Consider the following 27,108-nt stretch of genomic DNA (forward strand, 5'->3'; position numbering starts at 1 on the left):
CAAATATGTACGATGCATGGGACGCTTCATAATCTCAATTTAAACCGGAAGACATTTAGTTGCCTTAGGAATAGGTAGCATTACGTTCTACATACAATAATTACGCAATAAAAGTGGCCCGCTGTTTGCAAAGCCTCTAGCAGTCGGTGCAAATACACTGCATTCTTAATGTGAATAACTGAAGAACCATATGCAATTGGGCGTGATGGCGCACACGTGCACAAAGTGGCACAGGACAAAACACATGTCATACAATCATTGTGCACCTTGATGACCATCATCCTGAAGCGAACCACCAGTGGCACCTGTGGGCGACACACCGGAGAGCGAACTTTGGACAGAGCCAACAGCGCCTTCTTCTGAGGTAGGGGGTGATGGTGCGGCCCCTGACAATAGTGGCACTGCAAACGCGGGTCCAGAGAAGAGACCCTGAAGAGATGTCCCTTGAATTTGTGTGGCTGCCTCTGATTGTGGTGGCATTCCAAGCGCGTGTCCACGGAAGGGACCCCGAAGAGGTGCCCCTCCAGCTTCTGTGTCTGCCTCTGACGGTAGTGGCGTTCCAAGCGGAGCCCCAAAGAAGGGCCCTCGCGGATGTAGATCTGCAGATAACGATGACAGGCCAAGGGACGTTTGACTGTGGTCAGGGTGTGGGGCATGAGGTAACTGACTGCCCAGGGAACCCAGCAGTGAACTGGGTGCCTGTAAAGAAGTACCAGAGCTGGATGACGTTGGAAGGGCCACCTGACCGACAGAAACTGGGTAAGAAGGTGAGGAAGTGGGAGGGGGAGCAGGATGCATGGAAGTAGTGGTTCCTAGTGACATTCCAGCTAGTAGATCAAGAGTCGACCCATCACCAGTGTGATGATGTGCTTGGCTGTCGGGGACGGGTGCAGAAGGTGTCGGGGCACTTGAGTCGCCCAGCAGAGTTGACAACAGTGGTCCCTGTGCACCACCTGGGGTTGACGAAGTGGAATCCAGGGTTCCCCCTCCAGCCTGCGTTGTTTGGTCAGCAGCCGCTCCATCTTGGAGGGAAAGGGTTTGCACAGGCTGAGACCCCGGCAGGAGGCCAGACTGGAGGGCACCTTCTGCAGCCTTATGCACGTCCAGTAAAAAGGGGGTCAGAATTTCATTGATCGTCTGGTATTCTTCTTCCAGTGTGCGACGAACCAGCTCCACCTTGGCGGCTCCTGGTGGATGAAATATACACGAATAACTTGCTTGATTCTGCAATTCTACTATCAAACCTCGCAATCTGGGGCCAGAAATAATTTGCTGCTTCCGGGCATGGCGCGCCATGGCAACCGCCTCGATAACGGCTTCTACAAGGTCACCTGGGATCACAACATCGTGTTTCAACACAGATTGAAGAACTTCAAGAGCAGCTGTACATGTGCTGATCGCCACTTCGGCTAAGCGCACCTCTGCGAGCAGCTTGGCCTCACGTTCTTCTTCACTTATTGGGTCCATCACCGGAGAAAACCGACGCATACATCTGAAAAACTTTTTGAACCTGCGTAATGCTGCTTGACGAAACCTGGTAACGCGTCTCCGGCCCCCATGGCCAATGCATTTCGCTGAATATTTTTTCATCTTAGAAAGTGATTCTTTCCGCAGTCCTTCAAGGGAGGGGGAAGAATAGGCAGATAATACCGTGAGCTCCTGTGCGCTTAAGGCCATCATCAGCAATGAGAGTCTCATATGAGCATCGGTAGGTAGTAAAGGCCCAACATCATCGCAAAGATCCAGCAGTCGATGCAGGCTTCCGAAGATCAAAGAAACTCTGGCTTTCTCTGGATCTCCATCAGCATTTTCATTTTGCCCTGAATCACCATCCGGAGCCGCACATGCTCCGTGAAGCCCCTGATCATCTCCCCCATCAGCTAGAGACCTTCGATGCTCTCGAAACGCTTGCGTGTTCATACATGCTCGTGCGCACTGCAATACAAGAAAAACCGTTGCCATCAGAGCCAGGAGGGCTAAGGCCTTAATGGAAAGCGAAATGCCAAAAAAGCCTTTCCTTGCCCGTTTAGACAACGCATTTGTGCCAAGCGGATTCCTGCCCAGGCTCAACGCATCAAAACTGAATGCCTGGAGCCCTGAACCTCCAGTGTGGCTGTGCTGAGGAAGAGGCGTACCTTGGCCTAAAGGCACCCCTAGGGACTCTATGTGGAGGTGTGAGGCTGCTCTGCATTCCCAGATTGCGCAGAGTAGCATGCATGCTAGAACTGTAGTCGTCCATAAGCTAACCTTTAAGCACATCATCCCAGTTGTAGTTGAGCGATATACAAAGATTCCTTCAGCCTACTGAACCAGGAGGGAATGGATCACTCAGTAAGCTTGTAAGCATCCGTAGAATCCGCTTCTGCTCCAGTTGATCATTGTAAAAAGCTCTGGATGGAAGGAATATTCGGTACGTGGGTAGAGATCCCAGAGGTTGGGGGGTTAACTGAAGAAGCCACTGGAGAGTGCTTTTATTAAGAAGCCGTCCAGTGGATTTTTAAGTAGAACGATTGGCCACTCTGTGTTGTGTTGACAATGATGGAGAAGTCACACGTTGGAGCCGACTTGAAGCCCTCGTTGGGTAGATTGGCTTTGCATTTGTCGAAGATGCTTGAACTTCTACTGTAGATTTAAAGGCGATGGGGCAGTCAAATGGCCAACGAGGCACTTGGGAAATCTCAGAAAGTTTCAGCTGAACCGGTGTGCCACGAGGAAGTTTTCAGTGACAGTGGTGTGAGCCAGGACTGCAGTCGTTTGTGCCGGATGTTCTTAATAAAGCGTTTAAAAGGTGCTCTGTGATGTACTATTGTGGAAGAGAGTGCGTGGCCACATGCAGTGGAGTTTGGAAGAGCGTTCCCGCTGGATTCCCTGCTCACCGGTTCTACCTCTAGAGCATCCTGGAGTCCTGACAGTTGGCCAGCTTCCCACTTCCCAGCCTTCCCGAATTTTTGTCTCCACCTTTCCTGCAATGTAAATTCATTACGGTTAAAGCTATTTTGTTCTCTTTCTATTGGAGCCTTTTGGCAGTGTATAGCCCTTCCCCATTGCCTCCTTGTGGCACAGAATTACGGGCACTCACAGCGAGCAAGTGCTTTGGAGATATGCTCGGCCGGTTGGTGATGCGCCTCACTTTGAACGCCATTGGAAGAGAGAGGAACACTCATCGTTACATGTTTACTGGGTGTATAAGCACTTCAATAATGAGTTTATCCATGCAGCGGTGGTCGTCTACCTGCAGGAATCACTACGATTCTGGACTTTATACAGCTTTGGTAAAGGCTGAAAAGTTGAAGCAAAAGAATCTAGCAGCATACACACATTTCGGAAATAATTAAACTGTTCTAGCAAAAGCCACAACGTAGACCAGTGGTTGCTCTATCTGTGGGTTATCTCGGATCTACCTGGAGTAGCTCGTCAGGTGGTCACAGGTGCCCTTGCTTTCTCTAGCTCAAAAGGCTAAGCCAAGTCGGTTATTAGGACCAGTGGATGCTGGTGCTCTGTCGACTTACCCTAGCCTGCATTCTATGTGTAACGCTCGATCTAGGATATCCGTAGCGTGACGCAATACTCCCGACCAGCGATAAACTCACTAAATATTTTCCCTCCAAATGCCTTTCTTCCCTGTGCTCGATCCTCAGAGTTGTTCACAAAGGAAACAAGGTGCGCGTGTCTTAGCTGTACCTTCCGAACACTCCGCGCATCCATAGGCACACTACGTGTAGCGCATCAGGATGTGACACCGTACTTTACCGTATCGAGATAACACCACTCTGCGACACATCTGATTCGAAAGGCCAAACCGATTAGCCAATTCTTCACTAGGCCTTATTCAATATAGGTAGTGTGGTGCAGAGTGCTTGAATGTAGCTTAGCGAGCAAAGCCAAGGTGGGTGAAGAGCTAAAAAGAGATGGAATCCAAGGTGCCTAGAAGCCCCGTACACCCCTCCCTGAGCGATTATCATGTGCTTCCCTTAGGAAAAAGTAAATCATATGATTTGGAATAGCAAACGCATGCAAGAATCGAAAGAACTACACCGACACGACTGGGATCAGCGGTGTCACGCTGTTTGGCGGGTAAAAATAGCGCAGCGGAGAAACGAAAGGCATCCCACGCAGGCTGCGGCGCAGGGAAAGGGGCTCTAGGCGAGAAAGCCGCGGCTAGAAACCCACTACGGGTCAAACTTGACCTGATACATTGTCAATAGTTTCGAGCGTTGCTTGGCAGTGGATATAGGTGCATTTGTTATCCGAGGACACGGTGCAAAATTGCAGCCTCCCTGTCCACTTATTAGCGCAGTGCGAATTACTCGGCCTTGCGATTGTGGCAGAACGCAGTGGTTGGCAAGGTTACTTTAGGTAACTGGTGCCTCAAATCGTATTTGGGCCGTACCAGCATAGTCCATAGCTGCCATGGTGGACCCGTGCACCGGAGCATTTTATGTGTGCCATTGTGGCCAACAGATGGCAGCATGCGGCCACAGCTGCGCGCAGTGGAGGTTAATGTACATGGAGGTGCTAGGAGGAAGCGCTTCCTGCTCTTCCTTATTTCGTCTACAGAGAAGGGCCTAGATTCAATACATCAAGAAGGTGGGGCAGAGTCTTCATGCGGGCGGCTCAGCAGAGCAGGCAGGGCACACGCTTCTCAGAATGTATCCCTCCCTCAAATGCTCCGCATTCAGTCTTTTATCAGGGAGTTCAAGTGGGGTATCAGCCGAGCAACAGTGAGAGTGGGCAAAGCTCAGATATTTCGCCACGCTGATAAATAATTACTAGTTGCGAGCAAACTGGCCACTTGCTGGAGGTCCACCACACCGTAGCGATCTAGTTCTTGGGTCAGCCCGCAGCTGCATTCCATGCTATTAGAAGAGCCTTCAGCATGGGAAGGAGGCTCAGCGGCAGGCGGATTATTTTTGTAGGCTTGACAAAGTGCAGATATTGCCAAGCACATTTAGGCACTCCGAAGTGTCAAAATGTGGCGTTTGTGCGTTAGCATGAGGCCCCTGAACAAGGTCAGTCTGGAGCAGTAGGTATAACACCAATAGCAAACCACTCGACATTTGAGTTCAGGAACGTTGTCCTACAAAAACCCTTTTGCCCTTTCGACAAGCGGAAACGGCGTTCCACACTTGCATTCGCAAACTCGAGTAAACTTTTATGGGGTCTGACACTACTAATGCCACAGATGAACTGCAACGATCAATTAATCAGGACATGTTTTCAAAGAAGGGCTAAAAGGCTGTCTACATGAACAGAGTCGTAGTATACAGCTGAAACATTCAAGGGCACCCATAGTATCTACGGCTGCACTTGAGCTGCTGTGGAACAAGCAGTCGTGTGTGACGAGCAGCAAGTGTTTGTTCCTCCTGTGAACAGTGTGGGATATAGTGTTGTGGTTGCTGGATTTGAGCGGGATCTGGAAACAGCTGAAACTGCAATCGCAAGGACGCCGCGTAAGTCTACGAACTTCCATCTAACGACCAAACTTTCTTTCCTGTTCTTGCTCAAGTCCCTGACACTTGCACTGATGTACTTGGAAAAGAAGAGTCTGTGATCTGGACAGAGAAGGCTGATGCCATAGCGAAAATGCTTATCGGTGACCTAACACCTTCTCCCACACACTGCCCGATCGGATGTCATCGACTCCTAGCAACCAGGTCTGTTGACATCGCGGTAGATGCTAAAATTTGCTATGAGCCAAAGGGTTCTCCAAAGCATCAAGTCATCAAGCACTCACTGAAAACGAGCAGTGGCCTTCTCCGCTAAATGGGGTGATTTATTGGTATGGTGGAACACGAAAATGCTACCACTGTTTATGAGTGTCACTTCACCGTTGGGCGGCCAATAGCCTTGAATGTACCTGAAGAAGAGTTTCAGGATGCTAATAATCCTGAAGCTTCAAATTGGCTGAAACACGTTTTGCTATGCGACTTTATGGTGAAATGCTTTAAGGGCATCGCCAACCTTTGTCGGTGAACCCTGTAGCGACGCGATTTATTTTATGCAGAGCGACCGCTCTTTTCTGTGTTGGTTCACGATTTCTGTCAACAGTGGGTGCGTTCTCTTGACACCCATGCATCTAGTCAAACTCCAAAAGGCGAAGAGGATGAAGAATTATCACGTGGGAATGAACTACAGTAGGTGGAAACAAGGCGGGGGCTTCGTCGCTCGCACACTTCGGCTTCGCTCCGCAGCGCCGCATTGCTCAAATCAAGTGATCCTTTTATCAAGCCATAGTAATTTTCCCACCATAGTGAAATAGCTCCCACGGTCCTCATGGTGACCTGGGATGTGCCCCGCAAAAGAGGAGAATGCACTACCATACTTGGAACAGTAAGCAGCTGGATCCGTGCAGTTTTTCTGAACCCGTCATTTTGCAAAGCCTCAAGTTCGTGGAAAGGAGTTGGACTTATCTCCTAATGGACACTTTCGTTGAACTGTAGGAGGTCAAGGCTCACGAGGTCACCTGTCGACACACAGCAAAGGAGCCCCTTTTCCCCTTGCTTTAGCTCTGCCATGGCTCAGGAATTCGTTCAGTTGTTCTTGCCTCATATTCAAATGCCCTACAAGTTTTACGGGGTACCGTTACTATTATATAGTCTCGAAGCTCGTCAGTGCGTTCCGTGTGGCTCGATGACCCTCTGCACTTCGATCTCAAAATAACCCTGCAAGCCACCTAGAGGCAGATGGACACATAGAGCGTACCACCTGCACTCTCCTGCAGCAATGCAATATTTGGCAGTCTGCGCTAGCCGAAAATTCAACTATTCACCTCGTTTTTATTCCTCATGTTTAGTGGGCCTATTAGGTGAGGGTACACTCGTCCATCCGCTGCTGTCCAGCGTCCTTGCTCTATCTGAGGACCCGATCTCCCATCTGCGCCGGCAATTAGGAGTTCATGATCAGCAGGCACCCATAGCAGCGCAGGGATTCAAGGAACAGTTGGGTAGTGCACGTGAATGTATGCGCAGGGCTCTAGACGCGCAAGCAGGGAATCGTGATAAGCGACGGTCATCAGTGTGTTTTGCGTTTGAAGAGTTGATTCTGATGGATTGGCAAGCTTTACGAGTTGCTTCAGAAGGTGGCCAGAACAGCAAGCTCGCGGCCAGCTGGCTAAGATTTTTCGCGTTTCTACCACGGTTCAATGCACTGTGCTACCCTACCGATTACACTAAAAGTGGACGTGCCATGAAAACATTGATACTGGATTCCTGAGTAAGTTATGAAGTTCCCCGAATAATTATCAGAGTGTTACAGGCTAGGGACCTAGTGACCTGCGTGACAGCGGGGGATCGACAATGAGCAGCAGAGGTGCTGAATTCTTTTGATTACTCGAGCTTTCAGTGGAGTGACGGGCGCCAATCAGAGTGCCTGGCTAAGGAGCAGCTGCGGATTTTTTTGAGGCCGCGCGTAGCTCACTACGCTGGTTGCAGCAACTGTTCCACTCTTGTTTATCGATAATTGTCCTATCCCAACGCAGGCTCTGCCTAAAATTACTACCTTCAACTATGAATAGCTTTTCAAAGAGTTTCTAAATATCATTGTAAAGGTGTTTCCTACACTCAGGTCTAGGCCCAGGCAGTTTCAGGTATGTTGTCTTCACAGTCCAGCTGATGTGTCTCTAAGACTTGGAAGTCGACTGTGCTGTATGCACCGACTGCATCTGCATGCAAAAATTGCTCGCTGAGGCGCGGAGGCACACAAAAACAAGTGTATATTTTGGTTTCCTCAAGACCTTTCGGCTTCCTATGTCTTACGCTCGCAGGTGGCCCACACATTTTAGCGCTCTGAAGACAGGTGGCCACTGCGCCATCGCGGTCATGTCGCTCTGAACCCTTATTAGTTTCTGGCCAAATATTGCCCCGTTTTTTCCATTTATTTCTCTCTACCATTGCATGCCCAATTTGCTCTTCTGGTTGGCCCTGTTTTTCGCGTTTCGATGTGATTGAGGAGGGGCGAAAGGCCGATAACTTTATCTCACATGCATGTAAGGGGTATCAATTGTGAAGTGCGGAATACAGGGGCGTGTGTCTTAAAATGGACGAGGGAAGGCTGCCAAAGTGTAGCGGGCTAGGGCCCATTCCGCCGGTTTCACTGCTTTAATCATATCTTATAACAAAACTGATAGTAAACAAAATAATTGCTTCGGTTTTTCGTATATCATGTGTTCCTGCAGAGTACGATTAGCTCCATACGACGTACTGTTGTGTGCGTTGGCACTGCGACTAGGTATAAATGCGCCGAGTTCTTATAGAATGTAGTGTTACACATCTCAAGTGCTCATTTCCTGCCATCTGGGGAGCTCTAAGGTCCAAAGGCAGGAATGGGAAGACCTTTTTTAAAAGCACTCAACGACTTGCAACAGGTAGCTTGGATTGGGTCCGGAACCACGTATCTTTCTAAGGTAATCTTCGTAAAAGATTTACATTTTTTTAGCCGTTTCAGGATATTATTAACACAAAATAGCTTTTCAAGGTCCTTGAATCGCCGTGAAAGGCGTGCTGTAAGCACTATTACATACAAAAGATGCTCTGCATGCTAATAGCTTGCAAAGGCACAAAGAGGCAGAAAAAAAGGCTTTGCACGCATAGAGCAATTAGGGGAAAGCATATAATCTAAGCATTTTTCTCCGATTGCGCGCTAATCTCCCGCTGTTAGATCAACAAAGGAATTCACCCTGGCTGTGAACAAGGCTGAAAAAATGAAAAAGGCGTAAATACATTTGCTAGCTAGCTGCTTGGGTAATGGAACGGCACTGAAAATTACGGGGCTAACGGGGAAGCTATTATCACGAAGCCTTTATTTAGCCTAGAGGCAACCGTGCATGCAAACAGCACAGCAATCGATCACCAAGCAGGCTTTAAATGTTAGATTTTATGACTTTGGCTACTTTCTCGAGCCATCGAATCATTTAATGTAACGAAGTATTTTTCTAATTTGTGCTTTGAGGCTTGCCTTGGAGGCGTGCAGCAGGCGTTCCAGTAAGCGTTAAAACGTGGTAGATAATATTTCCGAAGGTGCCTTTGTGGAATGTTCGCATTAAATTCATAGCTTAAAATGGCTCGGTCTTTCTTGGGGCAGAGCCTGCGTGGATATTTGGGAAGGTTGAGTAGAGTGGTCATGAGATATCCACATGCGCGCGCTCAGCCAGCATTGAAGACCCTTCATACTCCACTAGAGTGAAGAGGTTTGGGATAGCAGTAGAACTCACTGGCTAGTAACAACCGAGGTAAAAGCTGTCGGGAAACCCGGGAACTGTGGCCGGAGGCAGGATGATGGCAGAGAAAGTAACTTGTCCCAGTTATGGAAGGTCTGTGTAGTCGAGCCTATAAGGCACTTTTAAGGAACTTTCAACGAGGTTTGAGCACTTTTGGTAGACTTCCAGGTAGCCTGAAGACATTAGCGTGACTCACTAGGGCAGTGCCCGTTTGAGTGAGAACTGGATTGCTAGTGTTAGACAAGATCTGATAGACTATTTTTACTGAACTTATATTTATATATTCCAAATGCTAAATTACAACAGTACGTGACCCCTTTCGCACCACAGCCGTACGCCTGCTTCAAGTGGCGGCTGAGACCATGGACTACGTGCGAGAACATTCCTGTCAAATTCTGCAGCTCCACGCGTCTTCAAATTTAATTTTTGTACGTTTGCCGTATACATGGCACCAGCAGACAGGGGCAATGATGCCACAAAGCTATGCGGTCGGCCCGTACTATTGCTGCAGTTGGGGACCAAGTCACTTCTTCTAATTCTTAGCTACGCGATCACGAGTTCAACTGCAGCTTCCGGTGGCAAAGAGAACAAGACTAGATGCTATGCTCGGACACTGAGAAAAGACCCAATATCTGGCGTTGAATCAGTTTTCAGAAGGCCATACCGGGAAAGGAGCTTTCTAGAACACCCAGCCACCAAGCTGCGGTTGGCTTAACAAACACACAAACACCAGAACCAGAAGTTTCACTACTGCGCTCGTAGCTTAGGGCTTCTGATGGCTGGGTAGTCCGCAGGCCGATGAGCATAAGTTTATTAGCTGGCGCTGTATTGGGCTGGATGTTGAAGCCGCAAGGCGGCCCTAAAATTGGGATGAAGGCGGATTCCACACACAGTCCCGGCTCCATAGTAGATGGAGGCTTCGGCACGTCGTGGCACTTTGTGCTGAAGGCTTCACCTGTGTGCTCCGCGGGTAATCTCAGGAATATTGATTGTAATTGGTAGAGTACTGCGGCACACTAGAGCTTACTGAAGACGAGGCTCTTGCTGGCATTTAATCTTCCTGACAGGCAGTGCTTTGATGGACTGTTGCATGAGTCGGAGGTGAGCTGCGGATGTAGCGCAGGACACGCTGAAAAGTTTCTCCTCTTCTTCATTCTGAAGCGCATAGGAGCCGTGCCAGTGGTAGCTACTTTCTTGAGATCTCTTGCATACTCTACCTCATTTGAGAACCTAAAAGTGATGCCGAAATTTTGTCCCTTTCCAGACAGGAAGACGAAAGCCTTCGTCGGTGATGGCTGAGCAGCTCTCCGAACCCCTCTTTCCAGTTGATACGGGAAATGGTGTGGTACAACGAACATTTGATTCGTGGCTGGACACAAGAGATACTTCTCAACTCAAATACAATGAACTTGCAAAGGAAGCTGCACTGTGGTATGGAGCCACAACGGAAAGATTCCGCAGAGGTTGATGGGAAGCCACAACTAGCCTAAAAATCCTGAGTAGTCCAGTGCTCCAGAGGCCGAACAGACTGCAGAGAGGACCTAACAAGCAAAAATTCGAGGCAGGATACAGCTGGGACAACAGCCGACAACATGAAAGCAGAGGGCTGCCGGGGTGTCAGATACACATAGAAATGGGATGGGGGACAGCCCCCACACAAGAAGTTCGACATTGTGCTTCTATAGACTGACATCGGCTACTGATCCACAAAGTGACCGAATGAGAGCTTTGGGGCACCAAAAAAGGGTGGTGAGTGCCTGAAATGCGGGGGCTTGGGGCAATGGGCAACGTTGTACCCAATTCAGTCTCAACAGGAGAACGCTAATTGGGGCTCGAGGGTCAGGAAGACAAAGCCACGCAAAGGAAATGACAAGGCCTAGGTCTCGGGGTTGAGCGATCCTGGTTAAATGGGGGGCCGTGGAAGCAGACATTTAATACAATGGTTACCGGGGAATCCTCTTAAACGCCGAGCTAGTCACCCCCCAAGCACACCAGGACTTGAGACTGCTACGCTGTCCCATTTCAAGCAACTGTCAGCAACCCGGAACACACAGGTGAGAGCAATGCTCAAGTAGCCCTATGACAAACCGATGGAGAAGACTATAGATTAGGCCACGAAGCAACAAAACAGACGAGCACATTAACGCCGCTACGAGGAAGTCAGCCACCAGATAGACACTTGGTAGAGACGCCAGGGCTCTGCACTAGGTTTCAGCGAAGAGAATTAATGGACTCCGACGCTTCAAATTTCTGGCTTGAGTAAATCCTCTGGCTTGGCGTAGAAGCTGCAAATCTGTTCTTTGCAGAGGTTGATCCTCAAAGCATCCCCGGACACGCTGTTCCAAGCGAGACCTCGATATCCTAAAAGCCGTTTTAGCGGTCTGCAGACAAAAGGGACAGACAAGCAGCTTTTAACCAAGAAACAATCCTGCCATATTAAGAAAGGATGGCAATGAATGCTCAAGTGGGCCTTCAACGAGGAGGAAAAATTCATGGTCATTTAAGAAAGTGCAACATTGGAGAAGAGATTAATGAAAATCACATACATAGACAGTGGGTATATACCGACCGCAGCACAGGACTAGAGCTGGAAGAGGAGAACACAAAACGGAACGAGGCGAAGGAGGTGATTGTTGATGAGGCTAGAGGCGCACCACAATGTACGGATTGATGGTTCAAGGTAAGACGAGCAGAAAGAAAGTGATGTGGAGCGACCCAGAGGAGAGGAGTTGGGGTTTCCATCGGGGAAGCCGTTAGACACACAACTGGAGCTGCAGAAGACGAGAGCCAAATATGGGCCTTGACCAGGCGAGCCCTAGAATACAGACCCTAGAAGGAGGCCTTGTGGGTTTTTGGCAGACGAATACCCTTTTTCGTGGTTATCAGTTGATTTAGATGGCAAGGGCCCTTTGCATGCGCTGCTTGCCAGGGGCCAGAGGCAAAAGGTTTAGACTTTGGCCGGCACAGAAGCCAGCAGATAGTGTTTCGCGCAATGCCTGATCGCAGGCATGGCGATTGACACCACTAAGCTCAATCCCGACATCTCCTATTGATTCCGATGATGTATCCTTTGGTTCTGAGCATGTTGTATTCTCAGTAAGCACAGAGCCACCGCGACTTCCTGGCTGCTCAAGTGCCGCATACTATACACCCTACAGCTGAATTTGGCTTTTTGCCGGGAACGAGTCGGCTGGGAGATCAGGCAGTGAGCTTTGTAGGTCCTGAGTGATGACTTACTCCACTTGCTGTACTGCGGTTAAGCGGCAGCGAGATATGGCAAGCAATAGGCGATGGTCAAGAAGTAGAAGAAGTGGAGTACAGATCCACGTTTTCAACACCCCGCCTGATGGTGGTGGACGTTAAACGGGCAGGAGCACAGCAGGCGACGATTCAAACCCCTAAAACACTAGTATCAACAAACAGGATTATTCGGGAGGTGCACATACATCGTCGCCGTCAATAAAAAAAACCTGATGATGGTGACGAGCGAGCCGAGGCTGCAGATGACCGACACAGCGCGATAGACTAAGTTAAAAGGTAACGTCGCATATTTTGAAGAAGGGAGGAGATAGGGAAGTCTGCACCCAAGGAAGTGTGGCGAGCAGGAGTGTCTTTGGAAGAATGGATAGCTGGTGAGGCGCGCTACTCTACAGAATCAAGAAATTGAATGCTGTGTCTTTACAGTCATCTGTATGCGGTTGAAGTACCCCGAGCTTGCCGCATGGGAGGGTCATCAAACACACAAGTACATTACTTCCAGGAATGATACCAAACACAGGGGGCCCTTTATCGTCTAGGTTACATACCAATCCTAGAACACCCGAATAGCAAAATATTAAATATCCTTGCATCCTTGTCTTTCGCCGTTCCCTTTGTGATCTTGGCAAAAAATGACGCCTCTGGTACTGCAGCACTACCAAATGGCAAGTAACCACTAGGAACTCCACACATGAGGATATGCTTCGCATACCTGGCATCCACAACTTGGGCGGTGCTATACACGATGCACTGCCCCTAGATAGTTACTTCGACCAGGATGAAGCAGAGGATTCACAAAAAATGGATGGCACCGATAGATCACTGCAAGACTGCATTTTGCGTACCTTTTGGGGGCTGGAATGCCTTCAAGGTCATTCGCTTCCCTTTACGAGTTGTTCCACTTACACATCAAGCTCTCATAATTTCATTTATGAAACTTGAGACCGCCCGAAGATTAATCATCTATCTAGATGACGTTCTGATCTACAGCGGGAAGGAAGCTTCATATGCCAAGTTGTCGGACAAAATGATGGAACTTGTCTACGTCAACAAATGAATCCTAAGTTCATGACGTGGCCTTCTGCCAACTCCTCAGATGAGTGCCTGGGATACAGGGCGGTAGCGAATGCGACAGCCTCCAGCATGTCGAAAGCAAGTCTACCGAAATACGGCTAGAACAGCTTCAAAACGACATCCAAGTAAAGCATCTTCTTATTACCCTGAAATACGGAGACATGTTCAGCGAACCAGTGCCTGCCCAATATGACTAGGCCCCTGCTGAAGGGGTGGTATTTTAATGAGCTGGAAAACATGCACCAGCGATGCAGACCATAAAGTACAAGCTGCTCCACCTCACGACCTTGAAGTCCCCAGAAACAAAACAAGCCGCATGTTCTTCGAACAGGCACAACAGGAAGCTTATTTAGAGGATTGCTGGAGTAAGAAGAGCCAATGGGTTTAGTCAGTATGAAACTTTCCGATGATGAGCAGGGAAATGTAGTAGATAACCAAGAGCTAGAAGTCCTTATATGGGATCTAGAAAAGCGGATCCGCTTCTTTTGCTTGCGTCAGCTACCGCTTATGCGGACCAGCGGGAGTTGCAGTACTTGCTGGGGCTAGAACTGGCAGAACCCATCTGTTCGCACACGGCAAGGTGGCTCGACTTACTCATCGGCTCCCTAGAACTAGGCATTGTATACCAATTAGGTCCCATCAATGTGGTCGCTAATATGCAGTTGTTAGGCCTTTCTGTGGACAGAGCGATCAAGAGGAAAAACAATTCGTCAAAGGACGATGTTCATGCTGGTCAATGCATGGTGATTGAGGTAGCAGATCAAGAATAACCTGACCAACATAAAACAAGGCCCCACTAGCCTGCAGACTACAGGTGCTGACTGCACTTGGAAAATCCACATCAGTGGAAAATGGAGGTATCAGTGCCTTCCTCAGTGTCTGCTCTAGCAAGATGCCCCGCAGGCATTTTAAGTCAACAGCTTGAATGCAGTGACTTCCAGCACTCAAGGGATAATGCGACAGTTCAAGCTCTTTCGCGGCTTACTTACGGTCCACGTCAAGGAACCCCGGCGCATCGGCTCTCTTCGACGACAAAGGACAACGTCATGAACCAAGGGTAAGACCATACTACAGCAGGGTACATAGGTTTTAGGGAAACACACGAAGCGTTTCCTAGACAGTTCAACTGGCCTGGTATGCGCGGCTATGCTGGGGAATAAGCTAAATCCTGTTCAAGCTACAGAAAGGCCATATCTATTTTCATAAAAAACCATTGAACTGTTGCAAGATCTGCAAATTCCTAACACGGAATCGGTGCAAATGCCACTCGAGTTCGTCACGGCATTACCCCGGAAGGGAAAGGGCATAATGCAGTCTTCATCTAAAACGATACCGTATGCAAGATGCAGGACCTCCGAAAACTACTTTACCTGAAGTAGGCAATGTTTGTGAAATAAAAGCAAAAGCAGGTAAAATAATAGTGCCATCTCCTGAATGTCCACAGAACCTTACACCATCTATGCAGGACGGAATTTACCGAAGTTTTGCTACCTTTAGACCGTCAGATTACAGCCGCTGTTTATCCTATTTTTTGTACCATGTTGACTTATCTCTTTCAAGAATTTTATTTTTACAATTAGAATAGTAATATTAGAATATCCCAGGCTGGTTCAGAAAGTCAAATATAAGCCAAAAAAAAGGTGAGAAGGGAAGTGTGTACGTCACAGCCAGATGCAGTAATGCGGCAACCGCCGACATCTGGGGTGGGTTTGCAAACTGTCATACGTTATCATGGATTGCCAGCTGGGTCTCAGACTGTCGTGCGCGTTTCGGTTCGGAGATCTGACAGCCCTCCTGCTGCAGGCCCGAGATCTTACGCGCCCCATCAAACGTATCCTAAACGCATTCCGACTCTCAGATAAAAGGCGATAACGGAGTCTCCAATCCTCATAGTAGAGCTAGCATACAGCTACAGAATACACAGTTCTACAAGCATGACCTACTTCGAGGTTAGCACTGAGTGCTACACACCTAAACATTGTTGATGAGCTTGAACATACACCATCACATCCCGTGACACCACCCTTTTGGCAACTTGTTTTTTGTGCAGCGGCTCAAACCCTAAGGGCTCAGGTGCAAATGCACTACGCCGAGCAGAATCACAGGGGAGTGAAATTTGCTGAAGGCAGCCTGTTTTGAGTGTCCTCAGACTTCATGTGATTTCGTGGAACAATCTCGTTCCAGGTGCGTTATAACGGGCCGCTCAAGGGTCTGCAGCGTATTGGCAAACTTTTTCACATACTCCAGCTTCCTTTCATCATGCTGCAGCATCCCACTTTTGACACTTCTCGTGCATTGTGGCCAACTACGCCCACATGGTGCGCTTCAGCCAGTGTGCTGGAAGCCGTTCATTCCGAAAGTAGATGGTGCTCAGCTGGAAGAAGAAGTTGACGTCGTATTGCGACACTGCAAACAAGCATCAGAGGAAGAATTACTAATCAAGTGGAGAACATTTACGGAGAGTGCCGCAACATAGAACTCCTCCCGGAACTTTACTAGCAGGAGACTTTATCTAAGCCCTTGGATCACCCACACGAGAGAACATCGCTTGCAAATTTGCTGTACGGGCAGGGAGGTTGATGAGAACTGAGACAGTGTGTGGCAGGTAGCGTCTTCATAGATGATGAGAGGGGGAAAATGGCCCCGCTTACCTCTGACGTACGATGCACAAAAGAAACAAAAGGAAAGCGATTATTCAATGGTTTGCTGCAAGATTGTCAACGCCTTGCCTTTAATAAAATGGCGTATAAGCACGCTTAGCTGCATGTTTTTTCCTTATTGGCCTGGCCGACTGTGTTTCGATTATGATGGCTCGCCAACGGTTATCCAAGTGCATGGCCGTTCGCCCCACGGGCACTTGATCTCCCGCGCAGGCTTGCGTGGGAGCATACAAAACTTCTAGAGTTGTCCTGCGTGCATGGTTCTTCGTGTCTTTCCTGCAATTGTGGGGGGCCATTCTTGTAGTGCACTTGCACAGCTAATGCGCCTCTGGCTATTTTGGGGGGGAGTCATGGCGCATGCTATGCATTAACACCTAAATAACTAGGGGTTCTGCACGCATGTAGCTTAACAGGGCCCTCAGCTCCTCAAAAGCTTTGTACAGAAGCATCAAAAACAAAAGTAAGATACAAACGTTGTAGGAATACTATCAGTGTGGAGGGGTCTGGTATTTCAGACTGCGTTATATTTGGGTGCCCATTCTACGATTCTTACATACTACTCACTAGGAAGCAGGGGCGAAAGCCCTAGCAATTTTCGAAAGTGGCTCGACTGCACCCCCAACAGGCACGCCAGATCTAGGACGAGCTGCTTCCTCTGCTGTCCTTCTCTCTCCGGCCACAGATCCGCTCCCAGCTCCCAAAAGCCAGGTGACAACTGGCATTAGCCGAATAGCTCGACTCCTATGCCTAGCCTCCACAACTTAATGGAGTAACAAGCGTCTTGAATGCTGGCTGAGTGCACTCATGTGGATATCTCAAACTCGATGAGCACACTGCATGAATATGTAGAAAGGGTTAACACGCTCTGTATCTAGAAAAATCAATTATTTTGGCTTTGATTTAAACGCAAATACACTACACAGACACTTTGGGAAGTACTGTCAGTTTCCACGCTTAAACGCTTACTTGGCAGGCTGCTGCATGCCCTTACGTCAGACCCCAGAACCAGTTATAGGAATCGTAGCTACTAAAAATTATTCCAAGGCTCCTCAAGAAAGCGGTCGATTTAATGAAATCTAACAGCTGAAGGCAGCTCGATGAAGGATGGCATTCTGCGCGCACTGTTGCGTCTAGGCCGAACACGGGCTTCCAGGGAACAGCCTCCCCATTGGCCCAGTGAGTATCATTGCCGATTTTTTGACAAGCAGCTAGCCAGCAACTGTATTTACCACTTTTGTCCTCCAACCGTGCTCACTGTTGAGCTCAATTTCACCTTTAAGGGTTATTTTGGAAAAACAGCACACAGGATAAAATTCTTTCCTACATTCATTCAAGAAATGCAAACTCTATATTAGCTCAGTAATGGGCATTAAGGCATCTGCACAAACATTTTAAGGGGGCAGGGTGCCTGCTAGTCTAGCGTGCAGAACCCATAGTTCTTCAGGGGCTAGTACTAAAGGCGCGCCTTAAAAAAACAACGACAGCAGTTGGAGGTGTGATTGTGCTGTTCCTCTACTGCCTAGAATGTCCCGCATCATCTACAAGCATCGGATGGGTGGATGAATATTGGCATCGTACCATGCGAAGCCACTGGTTGTAGCAGTCCACCTGCGGTCTCTGCTACGCTCCATATAATTTTTCCCAGCAAAGATACCCAACTCCAGACTCAAAAAGTAATTATGCTCCCCCTCGCGCCCTCAGAGCTCCCGACGTGAGGTCAAAAGCCAACTAGCGTGAGTGCGCCCATGGACACTGATAGCATTTGCAGATAGTTGGACAGAGCATCTTGTACTCACCCACACAAAACTGCGCCTGGCTGTATCAGGCAAACACAACTCTGCAATAAATAAGATGTACGAGCGGAAAATCCAGCAGTCAATTGTTTGCCGATGCTTTGTTGAATATACCTAGTGTGTGGTAAGTGTCGAAGTTTAGCTTAGAGCGCAACACCTTTCACCCTATTTCAATGCAGACGCCCACACATTGCTTACGTGTACGTTGAGACCATCTGCAGACAGAATGGTAAAAAGCTTCCCGCAATATCCCCACCCTTCAGACAAACAGAAATGAGAAAAACAGTCCAAATGAAGCAAGGAAAGCTTGAATAACCGCAACGGTAATATGTACGGGAAGAAAGGCACATATATTAGCTAACAACGAACAAGGCACCGCGCCAACACGACCATGGTAATGCAGCAGCTCGCTGCGGTATGAACGTTCAAATGTGTGCCACGACAGCGGAAGACAGGGAAAACAGGAAAAGAAATATCAACACACGCATTAGCCCAGGAACACCTCCCCGTTTCGTAGATCAATACTTGCATGCAAGTGCAATCGATACATGCTCAATGGTCAACTTTGCAGTGCCAGAAAAAGACAAGGAAGAACATAGAGGCAACAAATCTGAGAGTGCCTGCACGAAAACAATGTGAGTTTGAACACCTAAAAAATAGCCAGGCACTTTTCAAGTAATCTCCATAGATGAAAGAAGCTATTTCAGGCAGATCATGCATGGAAGGGACGAAGTTTTCAAGGAAAGCGAGGAACGCTGTCCGTGCAGAACAGCATCGTGCACCAGGCAGAGCAGCGAAGTCTCGCCCAAGCAGCAAAACCTGCAGCCATTCCTCCGGTTGCACTGATGTCGTCATTGCAGTAGCAACTCCTGTCTACTCTATCTTCCGTGCTCTAAAGTCCCACAAACCAACACTTTTATTGCTTTTGTAGAACCTCTGCCTCGAACGGGGTAAACTACCCGTGGAGCGCAGTCTGCGAATTTTTCGGGGAGTTTCGAAGCTTCTTCATGATGCCATCATTGAGAGTTCTAGGCGACCTCCAGCTTTATTGGAGGGATTGATACACTAAGGAAAGCATGGCTTATGTGGGAACTACAAATGTTCCTTGCCGCCTGAGCATCAAGACCTTCCTGGGATCACCTGGTGCACCTCGCCTACCCATGCAACAGGACCAAATCCTCGTCCTCGAAGCATGCAGCCGACGCCCATTTATCACGACTCTGTACTTGGATCTCTTAAGCTTTGCCCGTGCATTCATATGCACTACTAAGCATTTCTTTGCATCCCTCCTCAGCTAAGCGTGGCTGCTGTTCACGGTCCATCGAGGGTAGGCCTGGATCATAAAAGGGACATGTCAGTGTATATCCGGGTTCGGGGGGAGCAGCGAATACATGAGCTCACTGTTCTATTATGAATCTCTCACGACAAGGAAGAACCTTGGACCAACAAATTGAATTTTGTGAGCATAAATTCGCAACTAACGCAGAAGAGTGCAGCGCTCTCTCTGCAGATCTACCTCACGAAGGATCAGACAAGTCACACTATAGTCAATGTGTAGGCGAGTCATAAAAGCACGCCAAAACAGACTTTCGAGTTTCAAAAAAAATATAATAATGATACTCCTGAGAAATCTCTGACGCTTTCAATCATTTAAATCAAGAATAGTTGGACGGTTTCCTGGGGCGTGACAGAACTGGAACAACGGATGAAACGGGTATGTGGTGTCTAAAAAGATGGAGACGCTATCCTGATTCCTAATTTCGATCAGTCCAACATCAAAGTCCGGAGCCACAGTAGTCCAGATTCTTTCGGAAGCCAGAAGGGTTTGCAAAAGGCCGGATCTAGGACGATTTCCGATCGTCAGTTGCTGAAAAACTGGGCATGACCCTGCACATTTCTCTGCTGCGCGACGCATCGCACGGCCGCCATAACGCTGATGAAAGCTTTTGCACTATAATTCGAGTCCCCCCGTGATTCGAAAGAACGCTACCACGTGCTTTACCTGAAGTGATGCTGCGGAGGGCGGTCGGAATGTACACGCGTATATGTCCTCACTTTATTTTGAAACGCATGTTATCCTCGACGTGGTAATGCTTCGCCCTTTTAGTCGTCCCGAATTTTCGACAATATTAGCTGCTGCGTGGGTTTGGAAAGCTTATGACTTATGCAATTCTGATAGAAAGAGTGAATGAGCACAAAAAAGAGCGGCTGCGCTGCACAGTAGTAAGCCGCGAGGATGTGGGAGAGTGTGCCACAACGACGTTGGTGTGCACTAAATATGCATCACTTGTAAAGTCGTTCCGTGAGAAGCATCCAAGCCAGCAAAAACTGCTGGAGCAGCAGCGTTCAAAGCGCTCTGTAGTGCACAGTCAAGACCTATGGTACACTACACAGTAGCATGAGGCCCACATAGGTAGTGCCAGCACTTTTCCGCGCCCCACCACAACGCATAGAACTCCCTTTCCCCCACTGAGTACAGCTGATCGATCTTAAAGCTATAACAAAAACCAAGTCATGCCTAGGTTGCTGGCAGCAGCACCCAGCACTAAGTCACTGACACTGTGTCTTTGGAAGCATGGACACTCACAAGATGGGCAACGCAACTATCGGAGACGCGGCGAGGCGCTGGATAACGTCTTTGCTGCGACAGCCTTTTCTGTACAGGCCATTGAATGCACGTTCTTAAGCCGTTCAGTCAAGGAGAAGCGATACAAAGCAAATCTAAAAGTGTATTTTTGGTCTTAAGATACAGGCCCATCGAACTCTGCAACATCTTTTCTGGTGCGTAAAGGTATGCCTCCCTTAATCCCAGCTTGTGCTCGTTTGCGAGAGAGCCCCAACTCATCCCTCATTTGTAAATGTCCTGCCGGGCAAATCTTTAATACCTGAGTCGCTCCCCCTTCCTGCGACGACCTGATTTCATACGTTCGATACCCAAGTCACACCACTGACCAGGCAGTCGCTCGTCTGCAGTGTGGCTGTTGCAAAGCAAGGCTCCGGAGCTCCCGCTACACGAAGCTGCTGATAATATTATTTCTTCAGCTTGCTTAAGTCGCCAAAAACTTGCGGTTGAATGGATCCTTGCCAAGACCGTTGAATAAGGGCGTGTATGAAGACTCGGACTATGGTAATCCCTAAAGGTAGACGACCACCCCTGGATGAATAGATCCATCTTTGAGGTAAATTCTCCCTCCAATGCACACTTCGCAAGGAGCTATCATTTCTATTAGTTCAGGGAGTTCAAAGAAAAGCATATCCCCAAATAGCAGATGGATTCCTAGTTTTTTGCCCATCGTTACGCCCGTGATATCGCTCTGGTCAGAATAATCCTTTTTGACACATCCATGCGCTTCGGCTGATATAAAGTGTCATTCAACCAAGTGTGGAACTACTGCGTTTACATCAGCTTCCAGGCTGGCCTCTGGCGCCCCAACAGGCGTTACGCCACCGCCTACTTCCATCGCCAGAAGGACTCTTCGCTTTCTACCCAGTTGGTAAATGAAAAAATTGCCAAACTACCAAATAAGCTGGTAAACTGACGTCACAGTAAATGTATAGCAAGTGGATGAACAGGTAAAAGCTGCTTCTAACTCTGCAGCGGTACCAGTTGTATTGCTTCATTTAAGGTTACCGTACGAAGACAATTATTCCCTGACTCAATAACAGCTCAATAGAAAGTCGCTGAGTGTTTCTCACAATAGTTACCCTTACCGTGCCCGTGACCTTCAGAGCCCCTTGCATTAGAGAAAAGAGGTAGCCAGCGTAAAGGTAGCTACACGCTTTAAACACTTAGAAGCTGTGCAGCTAGTTGAGCATACCATCTAGTGCGCATGTACACAATAATGATTTTTTTACCAAGAAGACAGTACTTTGCAATAAATCAGTTATACGACCATACCAACAAGTTATTCAAGCCTTCAATAATTCTTTCGGTGATCATGCCTAGTGCGATAGAAAGTGTACAAGTACAGCTTACTCCGCCGCCAATCGCACCGAGCATCTACCGCACAGACACACACCCTTTTCATATGTTGAGCAAACTGTATTCTGCTACTAAAAGTGTATACGGACAGCCGATTCAAACTTTGAATTCCATGTAAACTTGTAACTGAATGGCCCAAGAGTAGCGTAGCCCCATTCAAGTACCTCGTTAGCTTTAGAATGGCCGTCTTGCACTGTTTATAGAATCCAGAGTTCAACACACTACTTCTCACCAGATCTGTCTGCGTTTGACCATAAACAGTTTTTAGAAGCATCATCTTGAAAGCTGTCCTGTCCAATTGTAACGCTAGAACGCTGTGCTTGTAGGGAGCTACAGGCACAGGCGGTCCCCTACCAGCTCCAGTTCGATCTTTGGTTTACAGCTGGAATTATTCTTCTACCATTGCAGTATGAGTATGTCGCTGCCCTTTCACAATTCCTGGGTATCGGGAGCGCCGCACAAATTCCAGCCTTGTCCCTATAAAAGTAGCCGGGCTAAAGGACTAATGCAGGTGCAAACAGTGCCTCTACCGCCATCCAGATACTCACGTGTGGAGAAACACTCTGGCACTTATTAGGCTGCCTGTTCTAACTTCATAGCATTGAGTCCAATGCTCCCACCCCTAACTGAATCGTCAAGGACGGCTATACCAAGAACGCTTAGTAAGCCAAACGGCCTAAAATGTGCGCAAAGAAAGCCAGCCAAGAAGACACAACAGCCTAACAGCGGAGTGGATTCAGGCTTACAAACACACAGAAAGGCGAAAGGGGACGCCGAGGAGGAGCACAAAATTAGTGTTATAACAAAAATCGAGCTTAAACGCATTCGTTTCTCTGGCGATACCAGAGGGCAAACAGGAGAGGCTGACGCGTCTAGTCTAGTTGAAACTTTCTGCGCGACTTTGCTGTTGGGAGCCCTTTCCCATATGACGTCCGTCTATCTGTCTCTACATCTGCGCGTCTTCCTGCGTGCGCCTCTCTGCATTTGTTGTTTTCTGTGCGCCTACTTCATTATCGCCCTATAACTCGGTCAATCTCTGCCATAAGTACATTTGCTGTCCTTTCCACGATGGTTCTTGTTGCGTTGAAGGCGCCTGGTCATCGCCTCTTATGCAGCGCCCGCAGCGGCATCCTCTCCCTATTGACGATAAGTGCCATGCACTTTTGTCGCTTTTGAATTTTGCGTTCCTTGAAAACACACAAACAAACATGACAACTCAGTGAACTCACATAGAAAGAGGCAGACAAACTCAGGGAGAAAGGCATAAAGGACCGATATGCTACAACACTGGCACTGAGGAAACGCAGTAACATTGACGCAGAGCACGGCAGAGGTACGAGCGGTGGAGCACAGATAGGGTAGCACTTGGAAGAATACACACACAAGTCAGAAGATGACTAGGAAATTAAACTTGCAGAAAGGGATACAAAGCCAGAAAACAGCAAGGAGACAGCATGAATATATTTGATAAACAGGGGATATGCGGTGGAAGAATCATCACCTTGCGAGCCAGAATCCGTCGGAGGGCTGGAGGCAGCCTAGCCCTGCCTGTGGGACCACACATGATAAACAGATACATCAAAAGATACGTAAATGGAACAAATAAAGCAGACTATGAACCAAAGCACAAAGCGAACTATACAATGAGCAACACACCAAGAGTAGCCGGCATGAAATGACAGATGTGAGTCACAGAGGAGGCTCTTTCTTGTCAAGCTGGAAAGGAATGGAAGAAGGCTTGTATGTAAGAGAGAGCCTTGAGTTCCAAGGGAACAAAGATAGACAGAGATATTGAATGTATGCATGGGATAGGGCTGCCTTGCCTTTTGATTTTTGTTTAGATTCCTGTTGGGCTCTGCACTCCTCCTCAGCCAATGCCCGCATGAGCCGGACCGACCGGCCCTGCAGAAAGCAAGTAGGAGACAAATGAGCAAATAAACGTTGCGCGCTCAAACCCCGCGTCCACATTCCACTATTTGATACAAAAGGTATGGCTGCAGTACCCACCATATACAGAAAACTACACCCGAAGTATAGGAACTGCACACTCAGACAACTCGGCTGGTCACAGCTTCAAAACAACGCGCACAGCCATTTTCGATCGCCAGCTCGATGCATGCTTTGGGACAGCCCTAAGAGAATAAGGCTTCCATGCGTAATGCCTGTGCCATCTCACTAGAATAGTGCACGTCCCTGCGAGCAGGGCCTTAGTGGCGGCACCCCTGTCCGCAAAGCAGACAAAGCCAACGCCCAAACTGGTGCGAGTGAGTCTGTTGCGAAGAATGCGAGTTTCTGGAGGAACACAGCAAAGCGCAGCACAAAGTATTGCAAGACAACCGGTTTCTAGAATGTTGCACGGGGGGTTCGCGTGCGGTGCTGACAATCACACGGTCCTCCTATCCTCCCATCTTTTCTCATGTACCCGTTGCGTGCTTTTCTACCATAGTAATTTTGCATGAACGGCATTCCTATGCATTAGCGTAAATCTAGGTACTAGGTTAAATGTGCTAGTGCTTGCAGACACAGCCACTAGAGACGAAGCACGCGGGGAATACCGAGAGCAATGGGCATGAAGTTCCTGACGGTTCGTACTGTACATATACTGAGCAGTAAGTGCGCGTGGATAAATACGCATACACTAGAAAGTATATCTTAGAGAGAAGACCAAGGCTTCAACGCTAGAAATGCAGAGCGCAGATACATGCAAAAGGGAACCTATCCACCTTTCCACACCCACAAATGAATAGTACCTGTGTAGTAACATCGGAGTGTATATACAACCACAGAACTATAGATTTGCAGGCTATACATGTTTCACTGGTTGTGTTCGTCTGACTCTGCACGGGCCCGAAAAAGGCAAGAGCCTCCTTAAGGTCTGTCTCTGCTGCCTCCCTTGGCACGCCCCCAACGAATACTGAGCGTTTTCTATCAAAAAGTGAAAACTCGCTGCGTGAGGCGCCATCTAGCCGCAGCTCCCGGCCTTTGAACAGGTCCACCTGAAAGGCGACATCGCACGCAATACGGGACTTGCGCACGAACCAACAACTGCGGATCCAAGGTTAAAAGATCATACTAGAGACTATTCAGTAGGAGGTTGCATACACCATGCCAGTGCAACGGCAAGGGACAAGTTGCGAACGTAGGAGGCAAAGCAAATCAGAAGACAGCAGGACGAGACGCAGCGAGAGGCAGATGGCTTCTTGCCGTGCAATGCATGCCGAATGCTTCCATTTTTAAGACACATTAGCCCAAAATCAACGGTGTGAGGGCTCCATACCTTTCTCTGTATAACATCCTCTACGAGGCCTCTATCCTTCAACACCAAATATGCGTTTTGAACGTCGCATGACTGAAACAAATGCCAATAGTACGAACCCCCAAACCTCCACCCTTAAACGCAAAACGCTTCAATAACACTATTAGAAGACGGCGAGAGCCAAGATGAGCACCAGATGGATTGCTGGAGGCAGATTGCAGGACTGGCGATGACAGCACCAGCAGGAGCATATCTAGCAACGGCCGTAGTAAATGTGTCAGAAGCACTAGAGCCTTTCAAGGCTACTGCACCGGGAGTAGTGAGAGAGCTATGACGTACGCTGAACTTTTTTCTCGCAATTGCTGCGCGGCGACACCTTTGGAAACCCACGGCAACCGGCACTGAGCGAAGCCGCATCTGTAAGAATGCAGAGCCATACACAAACGCTATAAAACAGCACAACAAATTATGCATGTGTTTCGAGGCAGCATACTACCTAATCGACGAACAGGAGAGGCCTACAATAACAAGAAATGAAAACCGATTAGTCTGTAGCAGTGGTGACATAAGCCCAGCTGCAGCGCCAACTGCAGCGGCAGAAGAAGCTGGACACACCGACTCGACTTGCGCTCTTTGGAGTCCAAGGTGTCTGTACAGCTCAATAGGCTTAAAGGCATCCCTAACCGGGAGGTTTCCGACAAATAATGTTCGTCGTTGCTTGTCTTCACGCGTCTCTTGTGCCTCCTTTTGTCCTCCTTGGGCTAGAACCTCTTCGACCGTGCCATCTGATTCGCTACCGCTAGAAACCTCTGCCGTTCCTGCTGCTTTGGATGATCGCATCTTTCTCTTCTTAGAAGGAGCAACAGTAGATGCAGCCACAGCGGACTGCAGTGCTGATCTGGTGGTCCGAATCCGTACTGCTGCAGCAACCACCAAAAAAAAACGACCACATTGAATCAACAACCCTAGCTGCCTCTACCAGCCTTTTGTCAAGCCCACCAATAGGGAACTGCAGAAAGCAACATACGTGTAAATGTTCATCGGCTCATATGCACAAGAAGTATTAGGCTGGCGGGCTTGCAAGCACCCATGCGCTGGGTGATACTTTGCAGGGAACCAGCAAGGAAGGCGCAAGGAAATAGCAAAAACACACGCAACCGCCTATTATTTTGAGAGGAGGAGGAGTCAGCAGTTGCACTAAACCACTTACCAAAGCTCGTAGAATTCCTATTTTCGGGCTCCTCCACAAGAGTTTCAATGGCAACGGAATTTTTGCTGCTGTTTGTGCAGCTCCCTTCGGTGCATTGCCATTTTGTGTGCTGCTTCTCCGGGGCCTTGTCAAACAAGGCCCTCAGTTTTTCCAGTCCATCAGCTTCGGTTGCCAAATGTTCCGCCAGCTGCTTTTTACACTTTCCAGTATTCGGAGTCAGCCCCTTCCGTTTGAACCCAGCGAGCACTGCCCCTGGGCTTGTGCAGACACCTGCAGCCGCCGCTGAATTAAGCATGGCCGTTAAGCTTCCTGGGGCATAGGGAGAGCTAGGCTTCGCTGCGGAAGCTTCGGCCACCACATTTTGTTTGCCGTCTACGCTTTTTTTCTTCAGCTGTGGCCTCGCCTGTTCCCGATGATGTGGCAGAGCCATTACAGAAAACCTAAATAGTCACAACGGTACAGCTATACGCTAGATAAATGCCACCAAGAAATCCCAGGATGCAATATTTAGCAAGTACCAGATGTCAGTGTAAGTGTCATTGTCAATGGTAGCGTATATGCATCACGAGCTTCTTAATGTTGGTGACTTGTATTGAAAGCAAAAGAGTTTGACCAATCTTTAGGCCTTATTTAATGTAATCGAACAGAGTGGTAAACCTGG

At 48.4% G+C, this 27,108-nt stretch overlaps 1 protein-coding gene across 1 annotated transcript; it reads right to left on the minus strand.

The window, feature by feature from the left end:
* Positions 1 to 24,659: 24,659 nt before the first annotated feature.
* Positions 24,660 to 26,877, minus strand: LOC34620466. Its single transcript, XM_026337015.1, has 5 exons — positions 26,311 to 26,877; positions 25,853 to 26,122; positions 25,577 to 25,654; positions 25,259 to 25,330; positions 24,660 to 24,977 (listed from the first exon to the last, which is right to left on the minus strand). Exons 1-5 carry the CDS (start codon positions 26,875 to 26,877, stop codon positions 24,660 to 24,662), a joined length of 1,305 nt encoding a protein of 434 aa, XP_026192800.1.
* Between the last annotated feature and the right edge of the window lie 231 nt (positions 26,878 to 27,108).

The sequence above is a fragment of the Cyclospora cayetanensis genome, unplaced genomic scaffold, assembly GCF_002999335.1.
Source record: "Cyclospora cayetanensis isolate NF1_C8 unplaced genomic scaffold, CcayRef3 CcayRef3_contig_16, whole genome shotgun sequence".
Taxonomy (NCBI): domain Eukaryota; phylum Apicomplexa; class Conoidasida; order Eucoccidiorida; family Eimeriidae; genus Cyclospora; species Cyclospora cayetanensis.